The sequence below is a fragment of the Phallusia mammillata genome, chromosome 6 (assembly GCF_965637545.1).
Source record: "Phallusia mammillata chromosome 6, kaPhaMamm4.hap1.1, whole genome shotgun sequence".
Classification (NCBI taxonomy): Eukaryota; Metazoa; Chordata; class Ascidiacea; order Phlebobranchia; family Ascidiidae; genus Phallusia; species Phallusia mammillata.
In genome coordinates this window covers 6,345,791-6,369,535 of record NC_137257.1, presented here as the reverse complement: position 1 = coordinate 6,369,535, position 23,745 = coordinate 6,345,791, and the positions used below count along the sequence as shown (strand labels likewise).

The 23,745-nt window shown below is 37.9% G+C and overlaps 3 protein-coding genes across 4 annotated transcripts; 2 read left to right on the top strand and 1 right to left on the bottom strand.

The window, feature by feature from the left end:
- The first annotated feature begins 1,638 nt into the window (after positions 1 to 1,638).
- Positions 1,639 to 8,371, top strand: LOC145233994 (uncharacterized). 2 transcript variants are annotated; one of them, XM_080098763.1, is made up of 5 exons: positions 1,639 to 1,784; positions 3,099 to 3,450; positions 6,058 to 6,209; positions 6,680 to 6,908; positions 7,325 to 8,371. In XM_080098763.1, exons 1-5 carry the CDS (start codon positions 1,747 to 1,749, stop codon positions 7,805 to 7,807), a joined length of 1,254 nt encoding a protein of 417 aa, XP_079954889.1. In that variant the 5' UTR covers positions 1,639 to 1,746; the 3' UTR covers positions 7,808 to 8,371. The 2 variants fall into 2 exon arrangements, with proteins under 2 accessions (XP_079954889.1, XP_079954890.1); XM_080098764.1 differs by having other exon boundaries at positions 1,723 to 1,821.
- Positions 8,372 to 15,315: 6,944 nt separating this feature from the next.
- Positions 15,316 to 21,531, top strand: LOC145233852 (uncharacterized). Its single transcript, XM_080098630.1, has 4 exons — positions 15,316 to 15,642; positions 18,267 to 18,433; positions 19,603 to 19,831; positions 20,532 to 21,531. Exons 1-4 carry the CDS (start codon positions 15,337 to 15,339, stop codon positions 21,048 to 21,050), a joined length of 1,221 nt encoding a protein of 406 aa, XP_079954756.1. The 5' UTR covers positions 15,316 to 15,336; the 3' UTR covers positions 21,051 to 21,531.
- Positions 21,532 to 21,555: 24 nt separating this feature from the next.
- On the bottom strand, positions 21,556 to 23,640 carry LOC145233853 (uncharacterized). The gene is made up of 3 exons (XM_080098631.1): positions 23,399 to 23,640; positions 22,346 to 22,432; positions 21,556 to 22,278 (listed from the first exon to the last, which is right to left on the bottom strand). The coding sequence occupies exons 1-3, from the start codon at positions 23,418 to 23,420 to the stop codon at positions 21,704 to 21,706; spliced, it is 684 nt and encodes a 227-aa protein (XP_079954757.1). The 5' UTR covers positions 23,421 to 23,640; the 3' UTR covers positions 21,556 to 21,703.
- Between the last annotated feature and the right edge of the window lie 105 nt (positions 23,641 to 23,745).

The following is a 23,745-nucleotide window of genomic DNA, read 5'->3' as shown; positions in this document are numbered from 1 at the left end:
TCCCCATTTCACATTATGACGCCAAACTTATTAAAATTGCCACACATTCAACCACTTGCTATATTTGTGACTTAAACATTTGGCCAAGTAGCTTCCCCACCCCAATGCTTATTGATTAAGAACGAACGAATCCAAGCGGATCGTCAAAGGTGGAATTTTGCCGACTTTGAAAGTATGCAACTGAAGGTTTAACTTTCTTTGGTGTATTGATGTTTTTGTCAAATAAACAAGAATCTACCTTTATTATTGGCATAATAGTTAAATGTTAAGTGACGCGAGCATTTTTTGCATGACTAAGCATTGTATCACACGTGATGTTTGCATATTGTGGTCTGCTGGACGTTAAAGTTTCGGATCACTAGTGTTGTTTTTTTGTAAAATATCTTCCGGTACAACATGTTTAGGAAATTCCAGATGTCTGGTAACCATAGCCTACCACAAGAACCACAACACGCGTATGTACGGTCTTCATGTGACGTGTTTCGCATACGCTTCAAGAATGGGGGTACTCGTATTTCCGGTTATGTTTTTCTGGCATGATAAAGCATCACGGAAACGACCACGCTAGTAATTACAAAAATTCCCCAAAAATTGTTAAAATCGATTTAGTGATAAACATATTCTACGAAAATGACGTCTTGAACTGTCATAACCCGTGACCAGAAGATTGCATGACGTACATATATTGAGAGACAATTTAGAAATACATAACTTTATGAAAACTGTGTCAAAATATAACAGTCAAAGATAGCAATAGATAATCAAATTGACTCGCACAACGAAGCGTGCAATGCGTTTTCGGTGAGAGATCACTGACCTGAAAAGAATGGGAAACTAGTTTACGCTACAAGCAGTGACCTGTAGGTTACAGCCTGAACGCATTAGGTTTCGGTAAACAAATGGAAAAGTCAAGTTTTTGTCTGGAGCACAATCGTTTAAGGCAAAAGTTGTTCAGAGTCTATTGTGTCTTCCTGCTTATATTTATCAATACAGTTAGCTCTGAAGAATGGTTGCTTCGTTTTATATTAGCTAAAGAAACATATTTTCAGGTTTTGATGTGAGTCACGAATTGGTTTGGGACAAAACTTGTTTAGAATATATTTCGTCTTATTGCTAATTTTGTCAAAACAGTTAATTGGCACTGAAGGATGGTGCCTTCGATTTATACAAGCTGATTGATTATAATTTTAGAGTTTAATCGAAATCACGAGTTAGTTTAAGAAAAAACTTGTTTTCTTGAAATATCAAAGCAGATAGCTCTTAACAGTGGTTGCTTCGTTTTAACAAGCTGGGCAATCATATTTTTGGTACTATAAAATAAAATTGGTAAGATAAACATTGGACCAGTGGTTCTTAACCTGTGGTACACGACCATCAGTGGTAGCCTACGCCAGAGCTTATAAGGTGGTTTGCGTGTAACTTACTGCTATACCTTAATTCAAGTCAGATCATGAAATGCATATCAACTGACCCAACTTATCGACCCTAATTTTGGGCGAAACTCGTGTCTTAGATATTGTTTTGGGTATTGCTAATATGCTGGTTTTAGAAATATGCTGTCCTATCGTAAAACGGAATAGCCATAACTTATGGTCTACAAATCCAGACAGGATTTTGGTGGTTCGCAACGATAGAAAAAAGTCGTCAGGTGGTACGCGATCAGTATAAGGTTGAGAACCACTGCACTAGACGGACTTTTCTCTTCCATCAGTCATTGACTTCAACGCGGTTGTGACGTAAAGTGTAATGGTTTCGGGTTCCTTGACCCAAGGAAGCAAGATCAGGTTCGAAATGCGTTGGTGCACACATTTATGTGAAATAGTAAGTGGTACGCCAATGGTGCCTGTAAATGTAGCCTTTAGGCCTTATCTCATATAAACATACGTTTGTAGTAACTGTTAACTGTATTATAGTTAAATATATGACAAGATGAATCTTGTTCCCTATATGGCTATGTACGTTGGTATATGAAAGTTTTGTACAGGCAAGGTTGACGTCTAATTTCTTTTCTCCACTTGCGAATAGTTGTGTTGCCTAAAGTACGCAAGTTTATAACCCTGTGTGGTTCAGCATGTTCAAAACAGAAAACAGGAAATCAAATTTTTTGGAATACATGACGTAGTATGGCAAAAGTACGTTAGGATGCTGCGTGGTTATATGGCTCATGGTGCTATAACCCGTATTCATAAACCTATTCATATTCAGTGTTTTAACATTATTACCAAGAACTTTGTATGTTTCAAAATAGCTCATAACCTAGCTTATATGGTCTACCTTATGTAGCACAATTAAATGTTTCCTCTATAATTGCATTGCATTATCTCATTTACTAGCTGACTTTAGCTAAAAGGCTAATTAGTGACTAAAGTGAAGGGCATTATTAATTTGCTGGCACAATGCATTACTGATCTTTCTTAGACGGTCACTTAAGTACAATATCTGCGACCAAGGTTAAACAGGTTCAGCGAACATAGTTTGCGATGAGTCACTAAACACACTTAGCGTAATTTCAAAACTAACGCGTATTGTAACCTGTAATAACCTCTTCGTTCGGCTACTAGTTTAAATCTATATCCACTGATTAGGCGTTAGGTCCTATGAATATTTGATGAAAGGTAAACCCCTTTATTGTGTTTTGGTATATAAGATGTTAATGATCTTCACTAGGCAAGTCCGTTGCTGTGAAAGCAAGTGTAGCTGTGTGAAGATAGCCTATTTTTGCATCGCTTGAACGCGCCATTTGCATTTAGCTCATTAATTGGCCAGTGCAGGCTAACCGTAGCAAGACTGATGCGTACCTGCGATGAGTCACTCTGTACAGAAAAGGGAAATGCTGCTGTTTAGCTGACCTGTGTAACCAGCCGTGGGGACTATTTATCAACTTTTGAAATTTGCTTTTGTTGTGGTCAAACCTTTAAAGGCAGTTTTAAACCAATAAGATCCACACATGTTGTTTGAAAGGCACAGGACAAGCATGATTCAAAAATGTAGTAAGCCAGCAACAGAAACGAATTATGGTTTTTATGTCTGAATGTCATGTCTCTTTTTCAGCTAACGATTTTTTTCTGTTACCAACTCAGAAATTGTTTCTTTTTTAGAATATATGTAAATGAGTCTCTAACTACTGCAAATACAATGAGTACAACTTTGGCATTGACTACAAGCAACTCTTCAATTAACAGCATACCTGTTTGCCTGGCAGAGACAGAAAAATGGCTTTACGTTTTTTTGATGCCAGTGCCGTTGATATCTGGACTCGTCAACGTGATTGTGTTTCTTGCCGCAACAATCTATCGATCTAAATTGTTACGTCACAATTACGTGTACCTGTGCGTCACCAGCACACTTTTCAGTCACTTGCTTTTCTTGGCACTGCATCTTTGGGACGAAATATCCAGCTACAGAATGAATCCATTGGTATCTGCTTCACCCCCTCAAGGCAAAATGAAGGTAATATGCATACCAATAAATTAAACCACTTTTATCGATAATCGACTATGTATCAATCCAAAATTGCGAGTGCGTTAGGGCCAGATTGGAAAGAATGACCAGATTGGAAATATTTTGGATTTCCCCTTGTAATCCGCGCAAATTTAGACTTTTTACGTGTAATCCGCGCAAAAAAAAGTGTTGTCCGCGCAACTTAACACAGCTTCGTAGGTAGCTATAATAAACTTTTTTTATAATTTTATATTTTCGTTTTGCAATGAAGTTCTATGTCGTCCGAAGCCTTATTTCGCGAACAATCCACGTAAATGAGTCAAGCACAGCGAAACTTACCGATCGTCACGCTTGAAATAATATTTCTATTTCGCTAACGTAGTCGTTAAACGTACATTTATCTGTATTTTTAGGACGTAGTGCGCAATAGAGCAAAACTGAAGATTCGTCATGTTTATTGCTTTATTTAGTTGTTCTTTTTGTCGGCTGGATAGTCTTGCAGTCGTTACATACAAATTGCGTTAATCGTTAAATCCACATGTCAATCAAAAGTCTATCAATCCGCGCAGAAAATTGTAATTCCGCGCAAAAATCCGCGCAATTATTTTGACGAAAAAAATATCCGCCGCGCAAAAATAAAACTTTCCGTTTTGCTAGTTAAGTCGTTTTAGTAGGTCGCAATGTTTTTCAAAACATGTTTAAGTCTGTTTATTGTCTTACTTATAACCCCAAATTGAAGAGTAAGGTTTTGGCAGTAAATGATTTAGAGCAGGGGCGGGCAACTTCTCCAGTCGGCGGGCCTGATATGGGAAAATGAAGTACTTGGCGGGCCGGACTCCTGAATCGATACATTAATCGCGTATTTATCCAGTGATTTAAAACGGATTTTTGAACACCTAAACAAAATACATTCAAGAACATCAAAAATACAATACAGTCCAAACAATCTAACTGATATAACATAAAATTATTAACCACAGCAAATGTAATGCATACACAACAGACTTAGATTCTATACTGAAACACTAACTAGGCTACACGTGTGGAAACAAAGCAAACCGTGAAAGCAGGCCACACACACGGTTGGCAGTTATGTCGTAACAATGGACGCATGGTGCAATGGTAACAACGGCGGGAAAGTTTTGCTATTGGGGAGAGTTACTGTCCGTTACAACTATAATTTGACGCAGTAAGCAAGTAGTGGGGGATTGAGGCAGACTGTGGCCGCGGGCCACATTATCATGTAAAACCTGAAACTGTCTGCGGGCCGCTCAAAATCCCTTCGCGGGCCGGATCCGGCCCGCGGGCCGTATGTTGCCCACCCCTGATTTAGAGTATAATTTTGCGTAATGTCCTAATCTTTATGCCACTGGTTCTTTGAAACTTCGAACTTAGGCGTAAAATAACAATCAATTAACCTGTTTGGTCATATCCGACATTGATAAAACGTCATGATGACAATTATGAAAATTAGGGAATTGCCCTTTTTACGTTAACGTCGCTTTTGATTGCCATTAGTCTATTCCGCGCGCAGCCGAATGATAATTATTTTACGTAGTTGCTGTTTACGCCTTTCTGTATATAGTCAGGCTAGTATAATTGCATTACCAACTACCTTCGCATTTAAATTGAGTGCAGCTAATTGATTGTCCATATAGGTTCAGCACAAAAACAATGGTAATTTAATTTACTACTTTGAATTTGCAAAGCGCGCTTCGTTTGCTGAAGCGTTTTCAAATTGACATTGACTGTCCCGAATATTTCTGCTTAATCGCACACATCAATTAGTTTATAAATTGTTCTATCAAAAACAGGAACAGATAAGTGTTTACGCGTTAAACGTGAGTTCTTTCTCTTTGACGTCTAGTTTAATTATTTGCGTTACCATTTACGTCACATGGTAAGATTGCTAAGTTTCTTAATTTTTGTGGTTATTGGATAACTCGTAGCCATCTTGATATATGGTACATTTGCTGGAATTTTGAAACTTTAAAAATGCTTTTGTCCATAGCCTACACGTTTATTCTTTTGAGCTTATTTTCGTCATCATACAACACAGTAGCCAAATTGAAGTTCTAATTACGTTCAAAATGTTCGATTTTGATCAAGATTTAATAAATTATTTCGTTCAACTGGTGTAATTCTAAACAAAATACTAGTGATCTGAAGAAGTCCTACCGTTCTGGTGGACGAAACGTCAGCAAAAATACAAGTTCTTGAAAACAACAACTAGTATTTTGTTTATAATTACACCAGTTGAACGAAATAATTTATTAATTATGCAACCTGGTGAACGAAACGCCTGTTCAGTATTTTGATCAAGATGCAACGCAAGGGAAGCGAAAAGTAAAGTCCTTACGAAACTTTTTCATGCATAAAACGTTTAAAGAAAGTTGTTAACGGGTCCAAAACTAAGCCCTAAACCCGACCCGAACCAAAAGTTTTGTAAAAATAAAGCCCTAAAATTAGATTCACCAAAACGAACTTACGACACAAACGTGGCTTAATGAAAAGTCTAGTCCCGAACCAATACCTCCAAAACGCCCTGCCTGTCATACTACACTGGTTTTAAATACTTTTCCCATGTTTCAATGTTTAAATATATATATTTTTTAGATCTTATGGACGTTGTGCCAATCAGGGGCTGTAGCAATGCTTTTCGGGATGTGCTGCAACCTCGGTGCTCTTATATTCGTGATGATTGACAGTGCTCACTTTCAAATCGCTTCTAGTCTGTCACCTACTTCTACCAATGACACGAAAACTGGGTAATAGATTAAATCCTACTGCTGTGTTAAAACTTAAGCTCGTGGAGATGGCAGTGAAACAAGAATGTTGTAAGCGTCTTCATGCACGAATGAAACATAGTTATTGTAATGCAACCGGTTTTAGTCAAGTACTATAATAAAACCATTTATTACCAAAGTTCAGTGCCTGCAAATGTAATAATGGAATTGAGTTGTTTTGCCACGATAAGGTGTTGCCACCCACAGATGATAACAGTCGGTATCCATAACCTAGCCAACCTAATGTTTTGTTTTTGCGTGCCTGGTAGCAAATGTATATTATAGCCAATAGCCGCCAATACACCGTGACAACAGATTTCCTGTTTCTTTCGTCCAAATAAATACGAATATTTTTTCATTAGACCACAACCCCCCTTTGAAAAGAAAAAGGCGTTGAAAAGTTTCATGCATCTGCTTCTGCAATGACCTTCACTCACAATTATTTTTTGCAGATTTTTACGCGCAAAGAAAATCAAAGCCATTGTTTTGGTTTCATTGTCGTGGATGCTGCCTCTAGTGTTAACACTCCTGGCTGTTTTTACGCTGAACTGCGTCGACAGATGTCGCTGCTCACCCGGTTCCAAGGGAGACGTTTGCCCTCGAAATTTCGGCTGTTCAGCTGTGTGGGCGCCTCTTACTATTTCATTTATGTCCATAAATATTGTATTGTGGTTTTGTGAGGTAAGCAGAGAAACATAATATTTTGATTTGTTTGGTGCTTAGTTTTACATTTTGTTATTCCCCAAGTGGATTTCGTTTGAATAATGTATGACCAAGACTCGGTTTGAAAAATGAGACACCCAATTTCTTGTTACCTTTTTGAATATGCGATGGACTAGTAGGTTTTTATGCTTATACACCGTTTCACTCTTTGACGCAAAGTAGCAGAACTCTACTAGGGCTTATTTTAAACTTGTTGTTTTTCAGAAAAGTTTGTTTTCAAATAACGAAGTAATTTAGGCCGATACAACTCCTGCTGTGCATTAGCCGTGAAATCAAGTTCATAACTTTTGACAAAAAGTTTATCCAAGCTGTATATGATGTTTATTGGAAACCTTTCCAAAATAATATACCAAAATACTTACATATATTGCCAGGTGGCCGGTCTTGTCATTCTCTTGTTAGTGGGCATCAAGAATTTTCAGAAATTTTCTGGTGGAGCAAAAAGCAGTTCTCCAAAATCACCTAAAACAGTAGTTTCAACTGAAGAACAGCCACCTGCTGAAATAAATCAAGCAGATGACGGTGATGTACCAAACAACTCTGAACCTGAAGCTGATATTCAGACAATACCGATGAATTATCGCCGTGCTTCACGATGGAGCTGGTACCACAGAAATCCCAGGCTACGGTGTGCCTTTCTCCTAAGCACAGTGTTTGTAATTTGCACTCTACCGATAGTTGTTGCCTATTTTATTGACCTAAGCAACATACCGTTTCCAGTAGCGTACACCAGAACCAGTGCAATGATGATCGTACACTTGTACACGTTGATTTGTCCTATACTACTGGTCACGTACCTATCCAACTTGCGAACGGCTGTAAGGCAGTTAATTTCAGCAGCATTATTTTGTGTTTGATCTGTGGGTTAAGGGGGAGATGTAAAAGTCGACTTTGCTAATCTTCGATTTGCACTGTTTCGTCGAGACTGCTTCAGACGTAAACATTGCAATGGATACACCGTTTTCAAATTAGTCACAAAAATCAACATTACTTACAAAACACAATATACTGCAACCGTACGTTTGTGGGCTTTTACACACTTGTGACCAACCAAGTAGACGAAATCAAAATTTCTCTAGGCCAAGCAACAAGCTCTAAACTTGGCATCGTCAAGATGATTGGCACATATGGATTGTGGGCTTGACCCAGTAAAACTGTCGGGCGCCAACGCTAAACATTCAAAGCTACCAATTACCTGTCTGATTGGGCATTGTAGGACAATTGTGGCATCCGATGAATCAATTATACCACCACACTGAGGACATTATTAAAATATAATTGCATCGCGTTTGTAAATATTACTCGCACACACATTTTCTTGCCTGAGTAACACGCTACCTACGGCTCCAAGACCAAGCCTTTTTTGCACAAATCGGTCATGTGTGACGTGATAAGCGTGAATTAAATCGAGAATGACAGCATTGTTGTGTGCTTTTTTGTGCGAATTTGGTGATTTTAGACAAAAAGAAAGATCTGCAAACCTAATAGAAAGTATAATCAACGTTAACGTGAGGTAGAGCAAAAGAAGGGATAGATAGGGTTGCGTACAACTGCTTTTTGTTTTCAAACGTAAGAATACAAAGCTTAAACTTGTAGGAGATAGTAATGTCTTGTAGAGTTAGTTTTGTATGTTTTATTTTTAAGCAAACAGAAGCTACTAAACTAGCACAGAATATAAAAACAGATTTCTGGCGTTTAGGACAAAAAAACTTTGTTGGTGGTTGTGTGCATTTGTCAAGTCCCAAATTTTAGTGAGTTGCGTGCAAAGAGTGAGCACAAATGGTAAACAAACAGCTGATGGGTGGCAACGATTCAATGCGAAAAAGGTTTTACTTCGAAAGCAATGCTTTGCACGAAATGTTGCAAACGTTAAATGTCATGGCTAGTCGGTTGTTTTTTCCGGTGGTTAGCTTATTGCATCATTATGTTTCTGGCGCTGATTTCATTTCGGAGAAACGAGAAATGCAGAGAAACGTGCAATGACAAATAAAACGTAGGTCATTGTCACAAACAATTCGAATGTTTTTTATCTAAAAGCAGCTTGAAATGAACTGTGTGAAATGGTGTTCTTTATTATTTGTGGGTATGTAAAACCAGTCGTGCTATATGTGACAAATATACATGTATATGACGTATATAACTGAGTAAAAAATCCATTTCTTTAAGTAAATACAAATATTATTGATCTCCAGTTGTTGTTGTTGTTTTTTAACTTTGATGTTGTTCAAAGCTAAGAAATCAAACAAATTGATCAGGTTTATATTCAAAGAATTAGGTTTCACAACATTGACACATGTTTTGACACTAAGAATGGCATAAGGGTGTGGCATAACACTAAGAATGGCATAAATGTCTGGTCGTCCGTTTCACGACCCTTGATCACATCTAAATACAGCACTTGGCTGACTTACAACTTCATGGATAAGGTCGTCCGTTTGACGACCCTTGATCACATCTAAATACAGCACTTGGCTGACTTACAACTTCATGCATAAGACCACGCGTGACATATGGACTAGAATTCCAAATATACCACACCTTTTGGAAACGAGATATCATTACGTGGCATTATAGGTTAATTAATTCTTATTTTTGGTGCATTTTTTCTCGCGACGTGTCGTAGCTTGTACGGGTAATTAGCCTATGATCACGAGCGTAACCTGTAAGCTAGTTAACAGTGTAAACACTCGGTACGCGTAATTCTTTGTGTAGTTTTTCTTTTCTGGATTGTTGTTAGCCTAAATATATATGAAACCTCAAATTAACAGGACTAGTTTATTTCAGACGACAATTTTCGTTATTTTGGTTTCACGAATTTCAAAATAAATGCTGTTCAGGATAAATACTTCGTGGCTGACGTTCTTCGGTTGCGTTTAAAATGAAGGCAACGTTGCTGTGGTCTTTACATGCAACATGAATTTTAAAATAATTTGAAGATTTTTGCGTGTTTTAAGTAACGTGGTAAACATGAGAAGTATTAAGTCTAAGCAAAAAGTTTTTGCAGTGAATATTCAATTCCGTTTGTTTCGCTATAATTGCTGCGGCGTTTTTTGTTCGACGGATGTACTGCAGTTCATTATCTGTTGAACCGAGTACTGTCATTTTGCTAAGAAAGATACAATTCCATGACGAAACCAAAGTTTTTAGATTGTAGAATTTGTGTTGGTGTCGTTACCAGAAATATTTGACAATGAATTTACATAAAACAGTAATACAACTAACTCTTAAAACTTAGACTATGGAGTCATAACTTGTTGTTGTTTTTTTGTCCATTTTCGTAGAATATGTTGCAGAAAAGGGATTCGTTGACAAAAAGCTTGAAGGCAAATTTCTTTTAGAAACTACGTTTAACTTTTTTAGGCCAGGTGTCACGAAAAACTGAAACGATTGTTTTTACCGGCATGGGATATTTTGGTGACGCCCTGACCTGATTCATCGAAAATGAAATAAACGTGCTTTGGTACTGCGCATTTTGTGCCATGCGCCAATTGTTTTAAAATGCCGTAAGGAAGTGCGTGCAGCATTTGATGCCAACGTTCGCTTTAGCGGGGCGCACTTTTTTTCAGAACTTTACGGATACTTCCATGAACAAACGTGATTTTTTTATCACCGTAAAACCTAGAACACAGACTCGTTTAAGGTTGCATTTATTTCTTAATGTTTTTGTTTAGCTTATATGCCTAATATGCTTTAACACAGTGGTTCCCAACCAGGGAGGAATTCCTCCCTAGGGAGGAATTTTATGAGTTCAGGGGAGGAATTTCATAAAAACTGTAAAAAAATACATTGGAAATGTTACAGAACATTTTTGTATGCACATCACCATTTCGAACCGGTTGTAAAGGATTCTGAAATGAACACCCCTAATTATACGGTCTATTTCAAATTGCTATAATTTTTTGTGTTATATTTGTTTTTCGTCTTATGGGGAGGAATGAATAGTTCGAAAATGGGCAAAGGGAGGAATGTAACAAAAAAGGTTGGGAACCACTGCTTTAACATTAAACAGTAAAACCAATAGACTGATTCAGTTTTATGCAGGGATTTTTCTGTCTATTGGTTTTACTGTTTTAAATAAAGAACGGCAAACAGTGATCGTCAGTTTAAGCCTTGTTGTTGATAATTTTGATCCATTACTGAAACCGTCGTTTTGATGCTTCGTTGTATTCTGTTTGGAAGGCCAGTAAAACTGTTTGGGGGAAATTTACAGCAACCGTAAACTGAAAAAAATATATATTGGAAATCACTTCTACATCGAGCGTTACATACAAACCGATTTTAAACTTGCCCGATTGGTAAACTGTCAATTTCAAGTTAACCGCCGACGACCACAAAATGCACAGAATAACATGCGTTGCTATAAACAAAAATTGTAGCGAAAACGGTCCTTGTTTTAATTTATTGGTTGGCTTATGTTGCCTAAATGTGTTTTGCTCACAATTAATAAGCGGGTGTCGAGCCGTCTGTTTTCATTGCAAGTCCGTTAAGTCTATTAGAATTTTTACTTGGGGTATTGGTAGCTTCAATTTAGTTGGTTGAATCAAGACCATTAAAGTTTCTTGCTGTGAATATATGGCGGTTGCTACAGCCACCCGACAATCTTGACGTCCGTTTCTTTGCTGTTCTCGCCGTGATATGACGATGCTCTCAAGTTAATTGCTGTAATGGTGCAATTCACTAAATGCACTATTTTGCATAAGTATGCATTTCCGTTTACTGTTTTTCTCTTTCATTGCCATATTAGTTTACTTGTTTGCGACGTGACGTTAAGCAACGCTAGTTGACGCTACTTTGGTCATTGTGTAACGGAAGATATTAGAATATTATAGTCACAACTAGTGGGCCATATGGCCATGCAAAGTTATACAATTGCTTTTACGCATGATAAACCTATCTACAACTTACAAGACAACTGTTAATCGTTTTTCAAATGTTTACTTATCCGGGCTCCCCCGGCAACACTAATTAATTGTCCAACGTTTTCAATCAAATTCCAGTACATTTGGCCTTTACAGTTGATCGTAATTCTTAAATAGAACAATTTCGTTTTTTTGTTTAAGTGCAATCGCTGCTTTCGTCGAAGTTCGTTTCTTTCAAAACGTGACCCAACGCATATGCTGTCTAATAGTTCACTTAGCTCAATACCACGAAACTGCTGGCGAAAGTCTTTGTTGTCTAAATTTTACCCATTGTGAAATCTCTCATTTCATCAAAACAGGAAATTGGACCTTTTACTGACCCTGGAGTTGATAAACTTTGCAGTAATTTGCTCCAAAGCCTCAAAACTGATAATGCGTTCATTGCATAACAATCGTGACAAAGATGCATCGATCACGTGTTAAAATCACGTGGCTTTGATAAATTGATGGTAGTTGGACAAATGCATGATTTTGCTCATTGGCGCATTTCAAACTGTCAGGTCTTTTCCCGCAATATGGACTCTACGCAGGGGCAACGTGTGATCAGGGTGAAAAGGGCGGAGCTGTGATTATTGGAACGTCATAAGAATACACGTGATTACAAAACGAGGAACATTTTCCGATTTTGCGCCCGAAAAGCGTCTGGCACTTATCCAAACCCTGTATTGTTTTACGTTACATTAAAACAACTACTGCAAGTTAATGTTTTTCGATCGTTTTTCGTTTCATTAAAGTTAAATTACCGATATCCTTTATCTAACAGTTATAGTTAAAGTAACGTTATTGACGTCTTGACCCAATGTAGATCATTTTCTACATAACTTTCAAACTGTACCTGTTTTTGCGTGGGCCTTTATTGATTTTAGATTAGATGCTGCGATTTTTGATAAAGCATTCTTATATGACAAAATATTGTAACGCGTAACCATTAAATTAATCTTGAATGAATTTCTTTCAAAAATAAAACTTCATTGTGTTGTGGGCAAAGCATAATTACTTGTAAATGAGCCTTAATGTTTGCACAACGCATATAGTTACGTTGTTAAGCTTCAAAAATTCTAAAACTTTTCGCCGAAACTAAAACCAGCCTCAGTTAAATACAGCAAATTTGTACTGTATAGGCCCGATGAGTATAGCCCAATTTGCGTACATTCTTAACACTACACCACTTTGCAATGTTGGCATATGTTGGCTAGAATATTTACCATGCGACGTGTGGTGAATTTCAAGGAATATTTATATACGTTTGCACCGGCGTCATAGCGCCACCGATGTTACGTAATCATTTGTGACTTTTGTACCGATGACTTTAATTTCGTTTCAGACCAAAGATGCGTCAGAGCTTAAAAGTTGCTCCCATAGAAATACCTCGACAACGTTTTTAGTTGAAAAACATGAAACTTGGTTTAGTTATTGAAACAATTGCGAAAGGATACTATTTAACAAAAAGGGTCTCATTATGGGGTTAATTTATCCCAAGGGGTAAATTTGATATGGTCTGGAGGTATCTTTACTTTAGTAAAATTTTGTTGGCTGTACAACTATTGGGTGGACAATACAAGTTTTGGGGTAATTTTTTGTGGGGTTGAAAAAACGAAGGTTTGCTGTAACAATGCTGTTTTGAAACTTCTTACTGCATAGATTTTAAATCGGTTTCGCAACAAATCTTAAAAAACAATTTCGAAATCATTCACATAATGTTGCAATGGCAGATTTCTGTTACTCGTACATTTGTCAAAAGCATTGCGAAAGATATTTAACAATGTGAGACTAGTGGTCGGTCCTTGAAAAGTATCATTGCTTTCCAATTCAAATAACACACATGTAAACGCAATTTGTTTTGCACGCTGGACAAAATGGTACCGATATTGAACATGACGTCACAGCGATACAAAACAGGAAAGCTGGTAGACATATCAGTAGAGTCGATGAAGTAGAGCGATTTAAACAGTCTGCACGAGTCGTGTCCAATTCACGCCAAAAAAAACAAAAAAAAATCTTTATTTTTGAGACAGAACCTGTCGTGACATCACACACATGTACGTAATTGCCAGGCGATTGAGCTCACATTATAGACAAAACACGCTTCTCTTTTTCCTACCCTTTATGTTTAAACCGAAAAATGTTGAGTCATGTTCGAGAAGAAACGCGCATTTCTCTTACGTAATCCTCATGTCTTTAGTTCCAGGATAGCTGTTGTGTGTTTTTCTCGTTGCATGCAATGACCACAGTGTGGGTCCTGCGTGCTGTTGCCTTCTTCGCTTTGCAAGCGATTTCGCAGAAAGACAACGCGACTCGAAAGGACCGCCGTCCTGCGAGCATATCTTGCCGTAACTGTGGCGCGATCTATTCAGTGTTGGTTTGTACGTTGCTTGGTGTAGGTGATTTAAGTAGGTGATTGCAGTTGCCCTAACTTGAGTGACCGTTTCATATGTCATTATCGGACTTTTAAGATGATTACCAGTGAATATATTGTTAACAATGGCACAAATACTTTTAATCTTAACAAAAAAACCATCACAGACAATTGATTGTGTTTAGAATCTGAGGTGCGGTACAGTCTACTACGTTCAATTGCATACGTTGTATCGCTGCCCGTGCGTTACTGGGCATCTATAAGATTCAGTAAGTCCGCAGTAGTGTATATGCGGAAGGGATTGAACGTGACGAAGTCAAGGAAGTGGGCTTTAACGAGGCGACACAGTGGCATAAAACCTTTCATAGAAAAGACAAAGGCAGATTGATGTAGCACCGTTGCATGTTTTAGCACAGAGGACGTATATATTGCAAGCCATGCACAGTGGGGTATCAAAACAAGCTATCGCTGCGGGTTGCTGTGAAGTTTAAAAAACAATCGCTTACAACAGCGTTAAGTTTCTTTGAAAAAAGTTAACACAGTTGCTCAAATAACGTTTATAGTGCTACACTTCGTGAAAGCCAAAAGCTGATTTTGGAAGCTAGTTTGGATTTGCGATTGGGACATGAAAAGCTGTACAAAAGGGCCGAAATTATTTGAAATTGTTCAACAACTACTAAAGCAGGGTTGAATGGCGGTGAAAAGTTTGACAACCCCATGTAAGCGGATATGAATCATGCAGAGCATTGCAGTATTATCAAAACATTGCCGGTCGACAAGCACATTTTAGCTTTGTTGTCGGTGCAGTAAATTGTGAATAGATTTGGTGAGATGAGCACAATGTCGTGCAAATAGATTTGTGAAGAAATTTCTACCGTACCACAATGTATCTGAGCTAAAACACATCAGTTGGCATCTTGATGTGAAAATAATAAAACGTTTTGTCATTTCTTGCTGTAGTACTACAGCAGCAAAGTCAAAGCGATGTGAAAGCTACTGCCTTGAATTTTCTTGCTAAAAGTTTCATATTTTGTATTTTTTTACTTTTATACTCCCCTACATTAATTTTGTTTTTGTATTACAGGGTCAAACTAAACACATTTGCTAAAAAATGGCAACAACTGCGCCAATAGAATTTAACGAGACAAATCCTTTCGAATGCAAAGCTGAAGAAACGAAATGGCAATACGTGTTGCTTATGCCATTGCCATTGCTGGCCGGGCTTGTCAATTTGGTGGTGTGGCTTGCAGCGACCGTTTATCGACGGAAATTTCTGCGCCAAAACTATGTATACACAAGTGTTACCAGTACCCTGCTGAGCAATGTCGTATTTTTGTGCTTCCACTTATGGGATGAAATCGACGGCTACAGACGCCCCGCTAAAATGTCCGAAATGTCGCCGTCGTATAAAATGCAGGTAAGGTACTTATGTGTTCGGTGTAGGGGTAAATAATTTATTTATGGTCCATATATGGGCGGTAAGAGAACCACCGAAAAATTGATCATTTTTAGCTTGTGTAGTTACTTACTAGAACACATCAATTATTTTTAATGACAATGCATTGAATTTCAACCAATCATTATAGTAGAAATGAAAAACACACGTATTTGGAAACTATAAAATGTGAAATGTGATGATTTCGGAAGCATTTGCGGTACCTTGGTGGTTTTATGCGTTTCCATGCTATTTGTGCATGCTGACAAAAATTGTGGGTTTTCGTGGAAAGACGAGCAATGGCTCGTGTTTTTGGGTGTGGTCATTATTTGCATGGTATAGGTTAGGTTATTTTGGCCAATATGTTGACTTCGGAGGTGTTTGCGGCCTGTTACCTTTGCGGTTTTATGCGTTTCTTCGCTATTCAATACGAGCCGACCAAGAAATAAGATCACAAAACAAGCAAGGCTTGCGTTTTTGGGTGTGGTTTGTGGGAAACATTTACATTGATTAGGTTAAATATATACAAGTCGTGGCGGTACAACGGCTAGATATCGGAAATGCAAATGGCAAGTCATGCAACGACGTACCACCTGGCACCAACCCTACTCCAAATCACATTGTCGGGATTTTCCGTTTGTATTTGATGCCGGCGTTATTTTTGGGACGTCTCGACGGGATGTAACAAGTGCCAAAAATAACTTCGAAAGACACAAAACGCAAAAGTACGCTGACCGACCCAGACTGATGTACACTGGGGAATAATTATTCAAACATTTGCTTATTACCACTAGAATAGCCGATGATCATGCATATGATACAGACAATGGATAATTGTTTTCAAGATGCCACAAACTTCGCGAAACATACTATTATGCTGCTAACCGCAATTGTATCGTACTAATCGTTTGTGACAACTTCAATCTCTCAGTTGAAGTTCAACCAGAAAGTTGGACCAGTTTTTAATTTTAATACCAAATTAAAACACCAAATATTTTTAATACACCACGGCTATTAACGGGTGAAAAAATGATGGTTAGGAAAAATAAAATGTTTTTTGCGGGTCTCCTTTTTTTCGAAGTCTACTGAGCGAAAAACGGTAAAAGAAACCATATAAAATAAATCACTCTAAAAAGAGCGACAACTACAGATAAACTTTTAGCCTTTACGAAGGGCAAAATGCACAAACAGTCATGATTGCAGACTGCACTTCTATTTTACCTTCTTACACCATATCACTATTATTAGGAGACACTTCATGAGTTGTGAATAAGAAAGTTGATTATTCCTGACCTACGTGCATCGTGATTTATTGTCAAAAATCGTGATATAGCTATGATTATATCATTATCGCCAAATTCAACCTCCACTCGCACATTGTTTGTTAGAGAATAGGGAAACTCGGTTTTGCGTATAGCTGAAATACAAATTAGCTTGCGTTTGACACTGTTTTGTCCCCCAATGAAGCTATAACTGCAATTTTGAGAACAGAATTTGTCAAACAAAACGGTATAAATTTTTAAAATTATCTTCGTAAGTCTTGTTGAAATACATATGAATCGACGTATGACGGCAGTCACATTTGGTTTGGCCAAAGATACCCATGTCGATTGTTATACGCGAAAAAAAGAACCCGATTTCTTAAAATCGTGCTTTTGATAACGAGGCAGTACGCAATACTCATCCATCCAGCCCAACCCCATTATCACCCATAACACGTAGCCAATCAATATCCCTCCATTACATTTTCCCCAAGTCATGAAATGACGTCCGACTTTCAGCTTTACCATTATCTCAAACACGTTCCCTTTGCTGCAAAAACACGCTAGACCTAAAAAATACCTGTTTGTTGTTAAACAATGGCTGCATTCGAATTTTGTCATTGTTTGCGCCAGTAGCATTGTGCATTGTTTTGCGGACAGATTGTTTTGCAGTGGTTAACGCCTGTTTGCAAGAAGCGCTGCACTTGCTCATCAATAGTTGTTATATATCGTCGGGCGCATCCTATATGACACACTGCATATGTCACCAATAATACCCCGCCAGAGATGAGGTGTTCAATGAAATCATATAGGCGTGATTTGCGTCCCATATTGGCTCGCAGAAAAACAACCATGTTTTTTTTATTTTGGTGGACGTCCAGTTGTGGCATTTCGGCTGGAAATTTGCAATGTACAAAATCGTGTTTTGTAAAACATCACTTTTAGATAGTCGTCAAAATTTTGATGCAATACCTGCGGCTTAATTCGAACTATGATTCAAAGTAAAGTAGGGTTAATTAACTAAAATGTGTTTAGTAAGGCATTCAGCAGGGGTGAGCAACCTTTTCAGGTAGTCTTTATCTATAATTTCAAATCCAAAACATCTCCAATTGTGTTTCTGTTATCGCCAAATGTCTAAGCGGCGTGGTTGCGCAATTGCACATTTCTCACTGAAGACCAATGATATTGCTCAAAGTGTTTCCAGAGAAATTTCGTATTGCCCAGACTTATGTACAATTGGTAAAGATTGGTCGCTCCTTAAAATCTTCCGTGTTTCGTTTTTGTGCTTTTAACCCATCCAAGTGGGTTCAACTCGGTATAAATTTCCAACGTTATTTTCTGCAGATTCTCTGGACCTTGTGTCAATCAGCGGCTGTTTCAATGCTCTTTGTCATGTGCGGAAATTTGCTCGTGCTTATTTACGTCATGTTGGACAGCACATATTTTCAAAAGAGCGTCAGACATCGAAGCACGTCTACGTCAAGTGTGCATGTGTCAAGGTCAACTCAAAGGTACTTGTTTTGTCGCGTAATAAGTAACTCGGTTTAACACATACGCTGTTCAAAGCCCTATACCTAGTAGCGGGATTCTAATTTTTTTTCAGTCGGTTCTATCACAAAAGTCATATTTTTTAGCCGGTTCTGTTACAAAAAGTCCATTGACAGTAACCAGTAATGCTAACCGGTTCGCTGATCTCATAAAATTTCGTGAGACGATTCTATAGAACCGGTGCTAACCGACTGAATCCTACCACTGCCTATACCTATTGTTGCGATGTGACAAAAAAGTTAAACTACGTGCAACACCGTTTGATCCAGAGTGGGGGCAGGATTTTTCGGGCCGGGGTTTTAGACTGTAATATCGTGTTTATCACGCATTACAAAGTTGCGCAATTTTACCACTGAAATTAAGTTGTAATTTTGGAATAGCCTCTATGACACATTCAATAATTAATTCTTCTGCGTACATTTAGCGAAATGGCCTTTACATCGTGACGTCATTATATGACGTAGCCCTCGTGTTTACAGAAAACTGGCACTTCCTATGACGCGACGGTCCGTGGTGCCTGCGTCCACCGTGCTGGCATCAACATGCTGTTAGAACTTGTGACGTAGTGACACGTGGTAGCCAATCGGCGTCGAGTGTGTGTTGTGATTTAAACGTTTGAAAATGTTACACGTCATAATGCGTTTGTTTCCTTGTTTCGCAACGCGCAGTTGCATTTATTCAATCGTTACCACTGATTGATCGATAAAGACCTGGCAGGACATTTCGGAATTTTTCGACGTATTTTTGAAAAAACTAATTAATAATAATACTCAGGCGCTTTTGCGCAATGTTGTGAATGGCGTTTCCGGCCTAGGATTGCAAAATCATTTGTAAAAACAACAATTGCTCAAATCGTCGTAATTTGTCATCAATTTATTTCAACACAAAACTTGTTGATATCACGGTGGCTAAACCATATTAAAATTGACTTTTTTATTTCAGTTTCATAATGCCCGTTAAAGGCACCAATATTTGTGACATACAACTTTGTGACACCGATAGTTTCCCAAATATAAGCGAAGCTTTGATTTATTCCCCTTTAAGTGTTATTCTTACAATAAAAAACAAAACAACAACAACTTAATTTGTCTTAAACTAGTTTTCTTGATTTTGACAACAATCATTTTCATAGGATTTTGGATTTGAAACGGCGAAAGGCAATTCTTCTTGTAACTTTTTCGTGGATTTTGCCGATTGCTCTGACCATTATCGCTGTCCTGAATTGGAACTGTGCAAGTTTGTGTCATTGCAATCCGGGATCGGTGGGGGAGATTTGCCCCCGCCACATGGGGTGCTCAAGAGTCTGGGCACCTCTTAGTAGTTCGTTTATGGGCGTAAATATCGGTCTGTGGATTGTGGAGGTCAGTGTGAAAGGAAAAAAGTTTTTTTGTACTAAAACAGTGCTCTTCAACCTTTTTAGTGGCACGGAACCCTTAAGGTATTTTGTCAAACTTTGCGGAACCCCCCATAAAATAATTTTAATGTAATACAAGTATCAAAGAAAAAAACATACACTTTACTTAACACACCCAAAGCGCAAAAGTTGACTACAATTAAACGATTCACTGAAACGCATTGCCATGTTACTTGGATCGGTCGTTTCTACATTCTTGCAACTTAGCCAAAGTGTATCAAGACTGTGTTTATTACGTCACAATTGATCAATGGTGTAACCAAGGTTAACTAGATCGTACAGGCGAGCATTGCTGTTCACAACAACGACATTATGAATCATTCTTGTTTGAATTGCTACACCAAACCGCTGTGAACCCCTGTGCGACTCTTAAAGTTCACTGAACCCCTGTAAGGGTTGTACGGAACCCCGGTTGAAGAGCACTGTACTAAAATCATTTTAGGCATTAGCTTCTAAATCGTTATGTTCCGTGTAAAAAATAAAATAATAAAAAACGTGAATTTGTTTGCTGTAAACTATTATGTTGATTTTTTTGTGTAAACGCATTATACATCAGCTAATCAGATCACTTTTTTGCCTAAATGATTTACTTCAAAATTTAGTATTCCTCTACTGTAGACTTTTTAACAATAATTTTCTCTTTGTAGGTCATATGCCTAGTTGCCCTTACCCTTAGTGGGGTCAAAAACTTCCAAGAATTCACGGGGACCCGTCCCAGCTCCCGTTCCCGGGTAAATACAAGGTCACAGGCGATCTCAAGTGTCACAGGATCCCGCGAGTTCGACAAACTTGACCCGAGGCAAAACTACGAAAGCAACTCGACTGTAATTTACGACGAAAAATCGACCAAAAACAACGCCAACCCTCCACATGAAGACGAAGTGTTCAAATCTCACATTACCACCACACGAAAATACTTTGCCACGCCGCGTCTTCGCTTGGTGGCGCTCTTGAGCTTAGTTTTTATTGTGTGTACTATTCCAGTAGCTGCAGCGGTTTTTATCGACGTTTCTGATGCTGAGTTTGCTATACCAGCTGTGAAAGTGCCTGCGATGGTGTCTGTGCATATTTATACGTTGATCTGTCCGTTGTTACTTGTCAAGTATATGTCAAACCTGCGAACCGCTATGAATCGATTTTTTGGAACAATCTGTTGTTGTTTGTAAATAACATTTTTTGTTATTATTTGTTTTTTTTCCATCGTTACTTAATAAACGTTAAAACTGCCTAAACGGCTTGTTGAGTATATCGGATAAACGAGTTAAAACAATCTTTTTGTCAAAGAATTTCAGTAATTTTGTTTTTCTAAAGTTCAATTAGTTATAGTTAAAAATTGAAAAAAATGTGTTGAACGAATTTGTTTGCGGTATAAAACGACAAACAATTTTGATTTGCATTGTCAAGTTATAACATGCCTTTAACTTTCAAACTGTTGCATAAAAGTAGACATTTAAAAACAAAACAGTTTTTCTTAATCAACATTTTAAACAAGTAAATCAAATGAATTTGCTTTTTCAACTTTATTGTCATTGCAACTTTTCCAACTTGTTTTTTGCTTCTCGCTTTTCGCTAAGTTCTTTAAAATGAGTAAATAAGCGTTGTTGAAATACGTTTCGATTGTTTCCCGTTTTTGATTTATCATAGCTGCTATTTATACCGCCACCCTACCGCTCTCAATTTACTTTTTGCTGTATTTTACAATTTCAACGCATGCGAAAAAAAACATTGCTTCCAAAAAACATAAAACACTCCATTTAAACTTTCAGAAAGTTTGTGTACCGACTATACAAACATAAACTTATAGAAATACATAAAATATCTACGATTGATGTAGAATTGTTCGGCTAAAAGGTTTAGCTGTGCGGTTAAAATTTTTATACAATGGCTGTTCGACTTTGAATGATTCATTCGGTTCATATGGTTTTGGAGCGTACACTTGTGTTATATTGATAGGTGGTAGGCTAGGAGGCATCTCCACAAAATCTGGCTGCTTTTGTACGTCATTCATGACATATCTTTCTTCATGACGCAATGTTTGTTGACCTCGTTTTTGATCTTTCGCAGACTTTTTAAGAAACGAATAATCAACATGGCATTTTGTCATCAATTCCTCGACGTCGATAGGGACGCCATTGATTCGAAGCGACGATGACTCGACACGTTTTGAGTGACTCGAAGCCAGTGGTGACTCAGCTGTTATCCTGTCTGTCTGTTGAAAGGTGGAAGTAGCTCCGGCAAGTCTTGCTACATTAGATGCACGCGTCTGGCCACCGTGTACCCATGATATCGCGGGCTTAGCATCAACCCCTTTTACTTTCACGCCACACATTGCATAAAGATCCTTCTTGCCGTAACCTTCATAAACAGTTTTGTTTCCATCGTTGTGAAGATATCCTGCATCAGAAAGTCAAACCAAGGGCAATTTTGTGATTGTAAACAAGACAGGTTAAGACTATCTTACCGAGACTGACTGATTCTATGCCCTGCTCAACCGGGTCATAATCGAATATCGAAGAAGGTTCAACCTTCCATTCTCGATGTTGGTAACCTAAACATAAAGCCAAGAGTATGATACATGGTTTAACGGATTGATTTGGGTTATTATAACCTAGGTAGATATACTGTCACGGCATTTTTTCAGTTGCCTGTAAACTTCTGAATATGGTTGGATGGTTATATGTGCATTTTCGCAAAGGTCATTGTCTTGTTAGGCCATGCAGTTTTTATTACAGCTCACCGACAACAATCATGTAAATATGTGATGTGCGAAATCTTAACCACATCTCCTGTCAAAAGGTTTACAACATTTTTGCCCTCCTTCCGCAAAAATATTAATTTTGGCCGCACTCAAAAATCGTTGAAAATCATTACATTGATATTGCGCATTTATTTAGAATAGATTCCGTAAATTGCATTGACTATTGCTAGTTTTAAAGTTGTGGATTTTAGAGTAGCCTCCAAATGAAACAATACAGCAAAATAGCAAAACATTGCTTTGAGATTAATGAGTGTGTTTTGTTATCATGCAGCTTCGAAGTGCGCGTGTCTTGTGTTGATAAAACGCAGTGCCAGTGACTTATACGTACTGGGAATGCTGTATCGACGTCTAGGCGTCGCGTTTCCTAGTCTTAAAACCGACCTAAAGTGTTTTGGGTCGGGCCTCTCTCGCATCATGACGTCTTTGGCATGTCTATGACGACATAATGTGTCTAAGTCACTAATATTAGTTCTAAACCAGTGTTTTTTTACTCGTTTTGTTATCGTTACCAATGAGAACAAAATACGAGTTTTTACTTTCCCCTTTTTCATAAAACTAAAGCTACCTCATGACACCACAGAAGGGTTACGCCAAGAACTAAAAGATAATGTAATTACCTCGTGAATAACATAAATTATCCCTTTGAAGGTAATAAGGTTACCCACAGGCTTAGAGCCACTGTTCTAAACCAACAGTAATCAACAATATTTCAAGGAGGCAATTATGTTTGATAAATCTTTAGCTGTAGAAACTTACTTGACTGATCCGCTTGCTCCATAAACAATGTCAGAAATACTTAACCACACTACCTGCTTCCAGCAATAAGAAATGTTATTTATTTCGTTTTTCAGATATTCTAATAAATTTTAATGCTGAAACAACGGTTCGACAGAGAGCCTATGACAATAGGCAAACTAATCGTTGTAAATTGGCCTATAATCAGTACAACTTTTGCACAAACCAGCTTGTAAACAGGTAACGATTGGAATTAAACTTTCCAATAAATGTTGCCTAATAACAAACAGTAGCTTTCCTTATTGTCTGGACATTATTTATAGAACTGTTTGTTTCCAACACAACTAACTTCTAAATTACGCCTTTAA